At 45.4% G+C, this 15739-nt stretch overlaps 1 protein-coding gene across 2 annotated transcripts in view; it reads right to left on the minus strand.

Annotated features, from left to right (window-relative positions):
* Nucleotides 1-15739, minus strand: part of ST8SIA5 (ST8 alpha-N-acetyl-neuraminide alpha-2,8-sialyltransferase 5) — an 85085-nt gene that overhangs the window by 43210 nt on the left and 26136 nt on the right. For both annotated transcript variants that reach the window (XM_045021088.1, XM_045021087.1), the window contains exon 3: nt 2298-2405. In XM_045021088.1, the coding sequence (XP_044877023.1) occupies nt 2298-2405 (108 nt within the window). The remainder of the gene's footprint in view (nt 1-2297; nt 2406-15739) is intronic.

Below are 15739 nucleotides of genomic sequence, written 5' to 3' on the forward strand. Positions count from 1 at the left end.
AATGTTTTTTTCGTCTCCCTTTTTAGCATCACAAGCAATACCTTGGGCTCTTCCTGGTTCTCTCTCATGAAGAATTTTGGCCCCTTCTCTGTTAAGAGCTGAGTCCAGCAAGGTGAGGCACTGCCAAATTCACGGACTGTGAAATCTGATCTCCCCTGTGGAACATGGCTATTGCAGGGGATGGGGGCTCCTACCATGCGCTGGGCTCCAGCTGCTAGTCCTGGACGGGCTGGGGAGGGCCAGAACTTCCTCTTTCCCTGCAGGTTAGGGTCAGACCCAGCTCCGGGAACCTCCCCCAGCTACAGGAAGCTCCGCGGCTGCTGGCACGGAGCCCAGCTCTGAAGGCAGCGCAGAAGTGACGACCCCCCGCCATACCCTGCGACCTTCAGTGCTGCATCCACAGACACACATTATTTATATACATCATAGAGCTCTGCATTGGTCAGAGGTGTGTTAGTTTTATATAATTATAATATCTATTCAAATTGATATAAATATTTACATACACACTTTACAAGGAGGTGATACTCTCTGATAAACTAAACTATGCAATAAATCACATTTACTATGAGGTGGTCAAAGGTGCATGCATTTGGCACTGGACTTCAGTGGGGTTTGAAATCCAGATCTGAATTTCACATATACAGCCTGTTTGTATAATAGACTGGGTCTGAACTGAGACACTAATTTTTGCGGGAGTAAGCAGGTTGAAAATCAGATCCAAATTCTTAATCTCTTAATCCCTTATAACTACTTGGAACAACATAGTCAAGAGTTCTCACTCTCCAACACCACTATAAAGGATAGTCCAATTGCATCTATCAAGGGTGCTTAGGGGAGGGAATCTCTACCTTTATTAATTCTCAGCAAGAAGATTTCTTTCTTTGTGTCTCATGCTGTTTTCTCATATGCCAAGTGCCCAGACTGATGACTTTGCGTATGTGGACTGTAAATATATACACAAAGAATATAAACAAAGATCAATACAACGAATGAAATTTAAAAATATGTAAACCAACCATTTTAGCCCAGGGGCTAAAAATGCAGTTATGTTGGTTCTTTTCATAAGGCTCCCTTGTCTAGTTAAACAGAATGAGTGACTGGTAGCACTGATATGGTATCACATTACAGCTCAGGGATCCCTAACAGGAATTGCAGAGAGCTGCTTTAGTTGAGTGTGACAGTATCATTTTGACAGGACAGCCTTTGTACTTCCGTTTGCCTTTCAAATGCTGTCAGTTCCCTAGATGTAGTGGGGTATGGTTACTGAAATACTCTATGATGATATTTCACTCAGAGAGTTTAATTTATCCAGACTCTCTAGCGCTGTATTTATACCCAGAAATTCCATCTGGCTTGGCTTTTCTTATTATTATTACATTTTTTCCTTAACTGTGTTTCTAAGAGCTTCCCTTCTATATACTGTACCTGATGCTGCCAGAGGGTCAGCACCCACAATTCCCTTTGAAGTCAGTAGGAGTCGAGGGCACCCCCACGTTGGGTAACCATTTGTGTAACCATCCCTGACTGGCCAACAACATGATTTGACCTCAAGACTAATAGCACTGAATACATAAACCTCTATTGCTTGAGCTAAATAACTAAGTCCCCTAGCTGGGAACAGTAACAGATTCATGAATCTCTTATATGGACCAGCCTCTGAGGTTGGGGGCAATAACACAGACCCACATTCTCATGAGGACAGTCTCAGTATTGGCCCCAGTCCTGCAACTGGATCTATGCAGGTGAATAATTTTCCTCGTCAATGGGGCTCTGCATGGATACAAGGATTGGTCCATGTGAACCTGATAGCAGAGCTGGGGCCCAAATTGGTTAAATCACCTTATAATACAAACTGTGTTTCATTTAACCACCAGCTATATATATATATATATAGTGTTTAGCAAACGGTTAATAAACAATGGGAGTAGATTAAGGCACTGGCATTCCTTCCGTACAAGTTAAAACAACGCCTCTACGGTAACTCTTTTTGGGATTTCAATTGGTTTTCTTTAAGAAAAAAGAGTTTTCAAAATAGAGTAAATAAAGGGAATAGCAACATCTTGGCAGAATGATTTTTTTCTAATAGGCACCCTAACAATTCTACTACAGGGAATTACAATTACAACTATATAAATATCAAGGTCTAGGTTCACCAGTATGTCCTGGTGCAAAACACGTGGAGTGGCCTGGTGAATCTGGCCCCTGTTATATATGCTGATACTCCCAGTTTGTACAAAGAGAGATCTACATTGATTGGAATTCTCCCCTCCATAGTCATTCTCTTGTGTCTGTACCTGGTGCCTGTGTCACTGCCACTCTTCACTGCTCCACCATCCGTGAAATTAAAGGTCCCGGTCCAATTTGCCAGTTCCTCTCCACTCTGCCAGCTAAACTGCAGCCCTCTAATAAGAAAATGAGGCAGTTGATATTTCATGTCATTCATTTGATTAATTCTTTCAGCATGTGTTCTGCTGTCCGTTTCTTGATACAGAAGATATGAGACATTCACCAAAAGGGGAGGAAGGGATTAGATTAAAAAATTAAAATATCAAGAGCCATGAATCATTGTTTTATTATTGTTAATAGTTACGGTTGGAGCTTTCACTTTGCTCAGCCTGATTTTGCTAAATACAAAACAAAACCTGTGGAATTAAAAGGCCAAATTGTCAAAGATAAGCACCTGGGTTGTGCATGCAAAATAAGTGTACATGGACCAAGTAGGTAATTTCATAGAGAGAGAGAGACAGGTGCATGTGACACCAGCTGATTGCATGTGCAAAGAGCTTTGAAACTTGGCTCCGTTTGCAATTTGGACCCACAGGTTTAAAAATGATGGAATTTAGATGTTGTCTCTGATTTGTGGGCCATGTTGGAAAAAGGTTTGAAAATCCCTTCCCTGTCATTATTTATGACATCTGATTGCTTGCCTAAGTCACATGGTATTGTTTCCATTCCCTGATTGGAGAACTAAAGTGTTGAGCCATAGTGGTGCAAACATTCACCATGACATTAGCCAGTTTTCTTAAAGCCCCAGCTCTGGTAATCATGTACATATGTGAGAATCTCAGCTTCCATTTTAAAGAAATGCTTCAGCTTCCATTTTAAAAAATGCTTCTAGCCCTCATGGTTGTGGAGCAAAGCTTGAGAACATGAGCCGAGAGCTCCCCAAAGGTTCAAAAGCCAGCAGCCCAAGAAAAAGAACCATGATTTTAAAAAAAAACTTCTGATTTTTAAGCCAATCCTATGATTTGGGGGGCCTCACTCATGATTTCTGAACACTTGGGGTGACAATACTGTTTTCCCAATGAAAGTTGTTTACCAGCATGGGCTGGCTGGATGGTGTAGAAGCTGAGCTGTGCTGTGGTGAGGGAACAGGTTGTCAGCTGATTTATCAGGAAATTAAAGGCATTTAGATGGAGGGACAAAGTGATCCATCTATGTCCTTTTAGCAGTGTAATTGGCAGCTGTTATCTGCACAGGAAGTGAATTAGGAAGGCGGAACTGCCTGAGACATGTAAATGAAGGGTTTTCTTCCTTCCAGAAGCAGAGAGGGAGGAAAACTCCAGTTGTTCTCTAGCCTGTCACCAGGTATATGTTTTTCTAAAAGATTTGCCTAGGAATTATTCTGGGGAAGTTCTATGGTTTGTGTGATACAGGAGGTCAGATTAGATGATCACAATGGTCCCTTCTGGCCTAGGAATCTATATGATAGCAGTTTACTTATTCCAGATGGGGAAAATCTGTGGGTGGGCACATGCTTTCTATATTGTTATAGGTGTTCGAAGGCACTAAAAAATCCCAGTCAGATCTCTGGCACTAATTTCTGCTAGTGCACCAAAGTAGCAGCATTTCACAGAATGAATAGCACACAGCGAATAGCCAGTGCTCGTCTACCGCAAATACCCTTGCTTGCCAGCTAATGTGGGTGTTGCTAAGATGAACAGCCATCCCCCAAACATCTGTGTAAACCCATTTGTGCAAATAGCAAATAAGGAGGGAAACAAACATGGTCAAACCAAACGGCCAGATGGAGTTCAAACGAATGTTCACAAGCTTGCTTTTGCAGCATGTGGTTAGCTCCATCGTTGCCTCTCTTTATCTGCAACATGACCTACCAGCAGGTGTTGTTTCAGTGGTTCCTACTTGTGTTAGTGCAGGCTAGTATGGCAAACTAGCCTCCTCCCACCTACCTTGATTATGAGCCTCTCGCAGGGCACAGCTGCATGGCCACACTCCACCTCCAATATATCTACTGTGTGCAATAGCCCTCAGTGGAACTTGGGCTGCTGGGAATCATGTGACTAGCTTTGGCTTTCCACACAGCTCGAGTTGGAAACTACTATACCAAGACAGTCTGATATAGTATTTAAAGGGTCTGTTGCCAGCATGCTGCTAATTATTTCATATACTCATATTATACTATGGATAAATTTGAGTATCCATCATGCAGCTATCATACTGCTCATTGCAATGATTATTATTAATTTGCTTGGCACTACAGTCCAAAGGCACCAGTCAAGATCAGATCCCCAGGGGCTAGACACCAAGCTTTTCCTAGACTAGTTGGCACTGCAGGTAATGGCAATCACAGCCGAAATGTAAATACAAAATCCTTTATGAAATGACAATGTGTCATTTCCACTGTAACAATAACTCTGTCTACATACATCTTGGAATAAAAACCAACAGCCTATAAGTAACTGAATGTATCCCAAGGACTTTCCAAAGATAAACAGAAATATTTAGCCAGTGCAAAAGCGTATGCTGAATTATCATGAAGTGAGACCAGGTTGCAGAGCAAAATGAAGAGTTTGCCTTCATTTTGGATGGCGCTGTTATAGTGGCCAGTTTAGAGAGTTGCATGGGAGGGGAAAACCAGTATATAAAATGTGATCCATACATTCTGCTCTCTCTCCACCAAAACACCCTGGCATCAAAAGTGGTCATTCTAATTCCTCCATGTAACACATTAAAAGACAGAAGATCCAATGAAAAAAAAAAGTTGCTTTCTTGGGCCCCACTCCTGCAACAAGATCCATTAACGTATCCCTTTATTCCCAAGTGGAGAATCATGGAAGTCAATGGGAAATCTGCCCAGGTGTAAAAGCCCACTACCAGATTATGTGCTCAGGAGCTTGGACCATCTCCCATCTGGTGTCCATTCTGCAAACAGAACTATCTGCATTTTACTTCTGAGAAAGGCAATGCTGCGAAATGTCCTTTTTATAAATACTGTGGGAATACACAGGGCCGGCTCTAACTTTTTTGCCGCCCCAAGGAAAAAAAAAAAGCACCGCCCCGCCGAAACAAACCCCCAGAGCGCCGCCCTGCCCCGCCGAAACAAACCCCCAGAGCGCCGCCCTGCCCCGCCGAAACAAACCCCCAGAGCGCCGCCCTGCCCCGCCGAAACAACCCCCCAGAGCGCCGCCCCGCCGAAACAAACCCCCAGAGCGCCGCCCTGCCCCGCCGAAACAACCCCCCAGAGCGCCGCCCTGCCCCGCCAAAACAAACCCCCAGAGTGCCGCCCTGCCCCGCCGAAACAAACCCCCAGAGTGCCCCCCGGCCCCGCCGAAACAAACCCCCAGAGCGCCGCCCTGCCCCGCCAAAACAACCCCCCAGAGCGCCACACTGCCGTAACAACCCCCAGAGCGCCGCCCTGCCCCGCCGAAACAAACCCCCAGAGCGCCGCCCTGCCCCGCCTAACCAAACCCCCAGAGCGCCGCCCTGCCCCGCCGAAACAAACCCCCAGAGCGCCGCCCTGCCCCGCCGAAACAACCCCCCAGAGCGCCACGCTGCCGTAACAACCCCCAGAGCGCCGCCCTGCCCCGCCGAAACAAACCCCCAGAGCGCCGCCCTGCCCCGCCGAAACAAACCCCCAGAGCGCCGCCCTGCCCCGCCAAAACAAACCCCCAGAGCGCCACGCTGCCGTAACAACCCCCCTGAGCGCCGCCCCGCCTCGCCGAAACAAACCCCCAGAGCGCCGCCCTGCCCCGCCGAAACAAACCCCCAGAGCGCCGCCCTGCCCCGCCGAAACAAACCCCCAGAGCGCCGCCCTGCCCCGCCGAAACAAACCCCCAGCCGCGCCGCCCTGCCCCGCCTAAACAAACCCCCAGAGCGCCGCCCTGCCCCGCCGAAACAAACCCCCAGAGCGCCGCCCTGCCCCGCCAAAACAACCCCCCAGAGCGCCACGCTGCCGTAACAACCCCCCTGAGCGCCGCCCCGCTGTAACACCCCCCCGAGCACCGCACCGCTGTAACAACCACCCCCCCGAGCGCCGCCCTGCCCCGCCAAAACAAACAGCCCCGTAGCGCCGCCCAGCTGAAACAAACAAAAAAAAAACCCTCAAATGCCGCCCCACTGAACCAAAAAAAGAAAAAAGAAAAAAAAAACCCGAGCGCCACCCCGCCACCCGAAGATTGGCCGCCCCTTGCAAGGTGCCGCCCCAAGCATGTGCTTGGTTGGCTGGTGCCTGGAGCCAGCCCTGGGAACACAGAGACAGAGGGCAGTCTTGGAGCGCCTCTGATTTATGCCAACCCATTACCTTCAAGGGCACTATGATGATTTCTACTAGCAGAGGGTCTGGCCCAGTGTGCATATTTCTGTGTGGCATGTTAGTATAAAGCAGGCATGAGAAAGCTTTCACTCCTGCTGACTACTTTAGATTTTGTGTCTGTTGGAATAAATACTTGTTATTCTCTTCCAGGTTCCTCAGTCTAGCAGATTGGTGACTGCACTTTATAGCTTTAAAGAGTTTTGATTTAAATTTAAACCAGTGTCAAATGTGTCTGATCGTACATCCTCTAAAAATAAGTTTGAATTAATGAAGGCAGTAGTGAACAATAAGATGGGATGATAGTGAGAGAAATAGTCACTGTGCTTTCAAAGAGCTGAGTTGAAATTTGGATTTAGGCTACATTGGGCAAGTTCGGACTCACATAAACATTTGCAAACTGAAGTAGACGGTCGCTCATCTAGATGTATAATTTTTATCAGTGTGTCCCTTATAAATGACCCTTCCTATGGCATAGCTAAAATTCAGACAGATGGATTTCAGATCATTGAAAAACACTTTAAAAATGTGAAGCAAAATTCTGCCCCCTGGTGCATCTCTACACAGCACATAACTTCTGGGAGAAAAGCAGAAGAAACGCTCAAATGCTCAGACAGGAAATTCTGTTCATAAAGGAAATGATCATTCCATGCTATAATACCCTCTTCTCAGGCCTCATTTGGAATACTCTGTGCAGCAATTGAAGCATCAAGTTTAAAGCACGGCATTCACATTTTGGAAAAGACCCAAGAGGAGATCAGCAAGGGAACGGAAGGTATGTATGTCTTATGAGGAAAGGCTTCACATGCTTAGCCTGAAATGGCAGAGAAGAGATCAAATTAAGATAAAAACATAGGAAGGCAATTAAGGCTCTGGTTAAGAATCTGTCCTTTCTTCATGATAAGGACAAGCCACAAGGTGGTGAGCTGAGTTTAAGGAGAGAAAAAGTGTCAAGTTAGGTGTCAGCATCCCTCACTAAGGAGAGAGTGACACATGGAGCCATTCAAGAATTTAACAACATATAGAGCTATACTACAACTCAAGAAGATACATTACAGCAATCCGAGGACTACTCGCAAGGAGGAATACGGGTATGCAGGACCGGGTCCATGCCTTTGTAATGTATTTTCTGGAGTTCTATTATAACTATATTTCATAATAGAACTATTCTTACGAGTAAGTCAACTTGCACAAACAATGAATTGCAAGGAAAACTAAGAGTGAGATTTTTCAAAAGCTCTCTGCCTTGGCCTAACTCTGCTCCTGTCGAAATCAGTGGGGGTTTTACCATAGACTTCAAAAAGAGCAGAGTGAGGCCAATGCTTCAGAATCTCAGCTTTTGTTTTTAAAAAGTTTTTAAAAGTTGGGGATTGGTTCCAGGGGCGGCTCCAGGCACCAGCACGCCAAGCACGTGCTTGGGGCGGCAAGCACTGGGGGCACTCTGCCGGTCGCCGTGAGGGTGGCAGGCAGGCTGCCTTCGGCGGCATGCCTCCAGAGGGTCCGCTGGTCCCGTGCCTTCGCCTGCGGGAGGTCCGCCGAAGCCGCGGGACCAGCGGACCCTCCACAGGCATGCCGCCGAAGGCAGCCTGCCTGCCGTGCTTGGGGCGGCAAAATGCTGCCCCTGATTGGTCCTGCTGTGACCAGAGGGTTGGACTAGATGACCTCCTGAGGTCCCTTCCAACCCTGATATTCTATTATTCTAAGTTCCTTGTGGTTGCGAAGAAAATCTTGAAAACATGAACTAAGGGTTTGTCTAGATGGAGAATTAGCATGCAGCAAACTGGGATGTAAATCTACAGTTCACTAGCTTACCATGCACTAATTGGTGGTGTGGACCGTGCTACCATGCACTAAAAGTTCCATAGTGCACTTTGATCCATTGCTGTTTGAAATGGGAATAGACCAAAGTGTACGACATAACTTTTAGTGTGAGATATCAAGGTCCACATCGCTTGTTAGCTCATGGAAAGCTATTGCACTGTAGATTTATACCCTGGCTTGTTGCACACTAACTGTCCATATAGACAAGACCAAAGTGTAAATTGATGCAGTGCTTTCTGCCTGAATCTGCACATAGCTTGAAACAATGGCTCTGAGAAGTGTGAACCACCCCACCAATCTCATTGGGGTATTAATTCGAAAGCCTAACAGCACCACTTAATAAGTCAGTATTAACTATTTTGTAGCTTATCGTCTTAGTGGCTGGAATGGGGAAAAGGTAAGATAAGCCTCTGGAACTAAAAGTTGCAAGAAGGAAAAAATGCAATGGGGTGGGGATGGAAGAAGGACGAAAAAAACAAGAAGAAAAGAAACAAGAAAAGAGGATGGGGAGGGAAAGAAAGTGGAGGCAGAAATAGTGGCCTAATATGTAATTGGGACAGAGATTCAAATATTCAAAAACAGCCTCCCAAAATATGTCCGTACTTTTTTGTGGCTGCAAAGGATGGATTTATGACCATAAAATATCATCTCCCCCTTAAATTAGCATATTTTCCCATTGCTGGATGCTGAACATGACAATAAAAATCTCGAACAAATAACAATGATAATTAAGACCTTAAAAACAACAGGCAGTCCGGTGGCACCTTAAAGACTAACAGATTTATTTGGGCATAAACCCGTGAGGTTTTTTACCCACAAAAGCTTATGCCCAAATAAGTCTGTTAGTCTTTAAGGTGTCACCGGACTCCTTGTTGTTTTTGTGGATACAGACTAACGCGGCTATCCTCTGATAATTAAGACCTTAGTTACCACATAAATGCCATATTTTGCCCTTGATCTTTGTGAAAAATCACTCCTTGATATCAGAGGGAGTTCTTCTGTGGATGGAAGGGAGTACATGATCCTAATTTAGAGGCCAACTCACAGGCAATAATTAACCATGACGTTTAACCCTCTCCACAGACTGAGTTTTACAGATTTGCCCCAGAAAGTACTCACAAGTCAGTTCCCTTAAACAAAGAGGACTTTAAGTTTTCAGACCAGTAAATGTCAATAGCAACGTTTTGGCCTTAATCAGTAGCTACAAGGATTGAGCCAGTGTGTGGTTGAATGAACTCTGAAGTAATGTGAAAATAATGGGAAAACAGAAAATTAACCAGGCTGCATAATTCTGGAGAGCCTATCAAGGGTGGTGTCAGAAAGCAGCAGGGAGCCTAGCAAAAAGCCCCTGGCAAAAATCCAAACAAGAAACCACTGCAGCCTGAACTGAGGGTTTAGTAGTGGGGGAAGTCAAATCATGGATTTCTGAAATATTACGTAAGCAAGACCAAGCAAGTGAATGAACTAAGATATGGAGTTTAGGATCCATATTATCACCTCATCAGATTAGAGAGGTTCCATCTCAGGGCAGCTCTGAAGGTACAGTATGGATGCAAGATATCTGGTTAAAGTTCAGCTCAAACAAGAGAGAAGATTCTAAAGGACTTCGCTCGGTCCCTGATGGCCCCATTTCTGCCCTAAACAGAAGGATGGTCCTGATCATTCATGCAGCTCCTGCAGAAGGATCTGCCCACTACTGATCACAGTCTAAATAATTATCTCTTTGTCACTGAAGTGTCATAGGGCAGATCAGGACAAACAAATGACCTGATTAACTGTCTGAAAGCTCAGCATTCATTTCCAAGGAGGTCTGAATAGCAATGAAGGCTCCATGCAAACTAGTCAGGGAGAGGCTAGCAGATCCCATACACCTCTAATGTCAACCTGTCCCAGGAAACCTCCTGCTCACTTGTTTCTCCTCAGGATGAGGGATATTTACAATGACTTGTCAGGCTGACAATCCTGTTATCTCCAGTTACCCTAGAGAGGGTGAATAAACTCAAAGGCAAGCATCAACGGACTGAACCCAATGTAATTTAATGCCTGTAAGCAAAACTAAAACCTGACTAAGTCTGCTGATCCTACATATGGTCCAGTGAACTGAAGTTAGAAGACAATCCCTTCCCACCACCCACCAGTAAGGGGCACTTTATCCCTGACAGGAGGAGAAATCAGTGTGTTTCACACTTCTCCCAATGTCTTCCTCTCTCTTTCTCTCTTCACTGTCTTTAATCTTTCTCTCTCTCTCTCCATTCTCTTACTCTCATTCCTTGCTTATCTTCTACATACTTATCTTCTATCTCAAGTCCTTACCTGAGGCAGAATTATCTAGTAGTCAGACAGTGGGAGTGGAAACCAAAGAGCTCTGCCTTTCTAACACCAGCTGTGCCACAGACTCACTTTGTAGCCTCAGGAAAGTCACTTAATCTCTCTGTGCCTCAGTTTCCCCAAACCTAAAATTGGAATCATAAAACCTACCCTGCCAGGAGGCGGGTTGAAGATGCATTCATTAATGTTCATAATATTCACCTCATATTTGTCATAGAAATATTGTTATGATATGAATATGGTATAACTAATATATTTTATGCAAGATGGGTCATGTGAGGTATCATTGAAAAGGTAATGATCTACTGAATGTGTTTATCAAATTTGTATTCATGTATCATTTCTGTATCTGAAGTTAGGAATATTGACTTTGTAACAATTACAACTTTGTGTGTGTATTTGGGGGAATGCCCACCCATAGTAGGTAATCAGCCTGAATGAGCCATTTCAGAAGGACAATAGAACTTTGGAGATACTAATCTCCCACAATCCTGAGGAGCTTCCTGGGATGTTGCTTTGACACTGCAGGGTCATCTAAGGATGTCACCTGGTATGGAGTACTGCCTGCTGGACACTGCTGGTATTTTTCCACTGGAAACAAAGGGTTCTCGCCTTATGTAAATTCTATTTAAGGCTGGGGAGTAAGGCAAACAAGACTCTTCTCCATTGTCTCCCCATCCAAGGAGGAAGATTGCTAAAAACACCTGAAGGGAAAGGCTGGGGCTGAGTCCAGGCTGAGACAGGGATCCAGTCTCTAAAGAGAAATAACTGGAACTCTAAGCCACAGAAACTCTGCAATCTGCCTAAAACAGCATTTAGGGTGAGAAATTACTTACTTGCTTAGTTTGAATATTTTGTTTGCTCAGTCATCTGCTTTGTTCTGTTTGCTATCCCTTATAATCACTTAACATTGACCTTTTGCAGTTAATAAACTTACTTCTTGGTTATTTCAAAACCCAGTTTGTGCAATTTACATATGGCGGGGGAGGGGGAGGAAAGCTGTGCATCTCTTTCTCCACCCTGAGGGAGAGGGTGAATTTTTATGAGCTTGCGGTGTGCAGATCTTTCTATACAGCTCAAGACAATATTATTTTGGGTTTATACCCCGAAGGAGATGTTCACATGAGTGCTGGGCAATCCCCGAGCTGATTCCTCCCACACAGAGCTGATCTCAGTGTCTCCATGTCCATTTGCAACTGGGTGTGTCCCTACCTGTGTGTGCGTGCGCTGGAGCAGGCTTGAGGGCCTGGCACAGTGGAACAGAGTGAAGAGACCCAGGCTGGTGCAAAGGGTGGGCTCAATGAGACCCCAGCACATCAGGTGACACCCTGGACTGGGGGGTCCAACCCGCCACCCATAATATGCCCTTTGAAAGTGTAGTGTATATTCCTGGCTCATTAACAGATTTCTCATGTGACCTTAGACAAGCCAGGTGGTCAATCTCTCTGACCTCAGTCCCACATCTGTAAAGTAAGAAGACTACCTGCCTAGTACACAGGGGTGCTGTAAGGATAAACTCATTAATGACTGTGGGCTGCTTGAATACCGTGCAGATACGGGCTAAAGAAAAAACTATTGAAATAAATAAGGGAGGAGGAATTGCTCGAAGGGGTGGACTGAAGAGGGAGAGAAAGGGAGTTTGCTAGATGAGGGGAATAATATGCTAAAAAATACAAAACAGATGTGGGGACAGGAGACAATGGAGACAACAACAGGGTAAGAGGGGTGGCAGGAGGGCAGAGATGAAGGTTTGCCTTCCATATGGGGCAAGTTTGCTTTGTGTGATATCCCGTTTGCTTAATTTCGCATCGTGCTTAGGTTGGGGGTGGGGATGGAGACCTCAGAGGGGCTTGAAAATATTTTAATTCCTAGAAGATGTGAAATAGAACGTCCACTTAACAACCACTATCGGTATGTTGCCATCCTAGCAGCATGAGCAGTGTCTAGGCCAGGGGTTCACACGACAAATTTTTTGGTGGCCTCAGAGTGCCTTTTTCTTGCTGGTGGCCACGCTGACAATTTTTCCTCAAATACTTAATTCACTTTAGGAAAAACAAATAAATATGCGCATATCCATGTCCAAATCATTGTAATTTATTTATGTAGGGTTTTTTCAGACTTAGTAATAACAATAATGTACAGTGGTCTCTAGTCTTTACTGGACCTAAACAGAATAGAAACACAAATAGGATGTTTTGCATGTTCTCATCTTTTTGTTGTTGTTTCTTTTGCTTTTTTGGTTGCTTTTTGAAAAAAACTTGCTAGATAGTAAGTCTGCTGCTGTGAACAGAGATATTTATATGTTTGTTAATATCACTTTTCACAGCAGACTTACTCAGCCCCCGTGAGCTCTGGGACAAATTAAGCCCTGGATGGGGAGGTGGGCAGGGAGGCCACGGGTCCCTGGGACAATGGCGTGGGTGAACCAGAGCCTGGAACAAGAGCCTGCTATCGCGTGGATGGAGCCTAAGGCCCTATGGCCGAAGCCTGCCCCTCACCCCAGGGAAAGTGGGGAATTGACCAGCTGCCTGTACCTCCCGCGTTTGTGTCTCCAGAGGAGGGTGGGGTCCCAACCCCCACTGGTGGCCCTGGAAGAGAGGCCACTGCTTCCCCTACCCTAATCACAGGCCAGGAGGCTGTGGCCACAAGAAAAGCCCCTGCTGGCTGCATGCAGCCACGGTGGCCAAATTTGAGAAACGCTAGTCTAGGCATCCACTGGGTGCAAAAACTCCCCCTACAGGAGGGTGAGATTCAGTATCTCTAAATTGCCTAGATGGTAATATTATGTGACAAGTGAAAGGCACATTACAGGATTACTTGCTTCTTAGTATCAGTTCTTACGCTTGGAACCATCATTAAATCGACTCTCAAAGCTCAGCTGCGTAGAAAAATAATAAGATAGACAAGGGAGGGAGATGCAAGGATGCGCGTGCCTCTAACAATCCAGGGCCAGATTTAACATCCCTGGTGTAACTCCATGGAGATTGCTGCTGTAACACCAGGGATGAATGTGGCCCCTTGTGTTCAGAATCTAGGGGCAACACAATCCCACCTTACACAACAGGAGGAACTATGTCAGATGACTCCATGTTTCACTGATGTCACTGACTGACCTGCTCCTATTGCTGTTGAAGTCATGGGCAAAACTCACATTTGCGTTCGGTGGGAGTCAATCTGGGCCTGACAGGTCTAGTTTAAACGCTTCCTCATCTCTCCATTAACGTGAGCCTCACACAGTTTTAGTTTGTATACACGCACGTGGATATTCCTCTCCTCCACACTAATGCAGACCAACCATTCATTGAACTGATTGTAACACTGATTTGTAACTTTATGATAGGTGCACGGCTGGCCTTATGATTTGCAGGGTCTCAAACTGCTGCAGATGGATGAAACATTGGTCTGTGCGTTATTTCCAACTCTGGTCCACCTGTCATAGAGAGAGATCAAGCCAGCCTGGGTGACCGCACTGGGACCCCAAGCACATGGCTTGTGCTCCAGGCCAACCCTGAATACGTGGATTTTTTTAAACCACATTTTAGCCATAAGATGGGAGAACAATTAGCCTAGGGTTGTTGATGATAAGCCATCTGATCAGGAGGAGATGGAGAGAAAAAGGATTTGAAAAGGGTTTGTGATCATGGGAGATAGCAGGTGTGCTGCATACTAAACAAAAGGGCTAAATCCAACAATCTAGGTCCCCAGGAAGTCAGTAAGCAGGCTCAGGAGGTGCAGGATGGGCCCTGTGTTTGTGGACTTGGTGTAAGACTGGACCAAATGGAGTTACATTAGGGATAAACTTGGCCCGATAGATTAAAGTAGGAATTGGTAGCCACAGAGCAGTGCTGGAGTCTATTTTGAGTAGCACATAAGCAAGATTGAAGACACAAAGGTGGGAAGCCACTATATAACAGTGACTATAATCCCAAACAGGATTTAGGTTTATGTAGCACCTTTCATACATAGGGCTAAATTCTGCTCTCAGATGAGCACATGCGGCTTCCATTAATGCTGCATCCATCATCACTGCCCACGAATTGCCCTGATTTTGCATACACAATAGACTCAACAATAGTACGGCCTTGGACACTGGCAACAGGGATGTTGTCCAGGACACCAGAGGCACCTCAGAACTCATTTCAAGATGCTCCATGGGAATCTTTAGCTTCCATCCAGAGAGTCACCAGAGCTGGGGAAGGCAGATCTTGGATTGATGTCTAATCAGGAGTTAGTCTTAGGGTTAATAATTAGGGGATAAATCTTGGTATCCCACAACAAAACCCTAAGAAGACAAGGTAACAGTGTCAGTTTCATCCCACGGGAGGCAGGTTTAGAACTTCCCATGCAGGATGCCCTCCCAAGCCACAGCTGTTCTGCGACCCACAGGGAAATCCCATGTTTTAGTGTATTCACACAGCCTCAGGTGAACGGAGATCTCATATAGAGGTTTCCACTTGCTCAAAAGGATGAGTATGGTACCATTTAGGTTCAGCCTAACCCCCTACTGCTACACAATTTGGGCTATACTATTAGGCTATTTCCCCCACCCCTCCCCTAGGCTTAAAAGCAGAGGCATGATCTGTCTGTGACATTGCACTCCATATGATTTTATGAAAATATGCTAATGAGTGTGAATATAATGCAACTGGAACATGCTTCATGCAAAAGGTCTCTTGTAAGGTATCATTACAAAGCTTATAATCTACTGAGTCTGGTCATCCAATTTGTATAAATGTATCATTCTTGTATCTGAAACTAGAAATATGAAATATAACTCTGCGGTCCTGCTGTAGTTATGCAAAGTGTGGGCCATTAATGGTGGTTTGGAATCTTGATGGCTCTCATCAACTAGGACAACTGGTTGTAAATGGCTCTGTTTACTTGCAAGCCTTCCTATGAGTCAGTCCAGGAAGAATAAAGGCTTGGGGTCTCACAGGACATGTGAACATGTCACATGATACTGGAATCCATGTTTAACCTGGTGTTTTCCCATTTAGAAGGCGGGGTGGGAACCCAGAGAGACACAAAGGATCCCTG

This window comes from Mauremys mutica, chromosome 6, assembly GCF_020497125.1.
Source record: "Mauremys mutica isolate MM-2020 ecotype Southern chromosome 6, ASM2049712v1, whole genome shotgun sequence".
Lineage (NCBI taxonomy): Eukaryota > Metazoa > Chordata > Testudines > Geoemydidae > Mauremys > Mauremys mutica.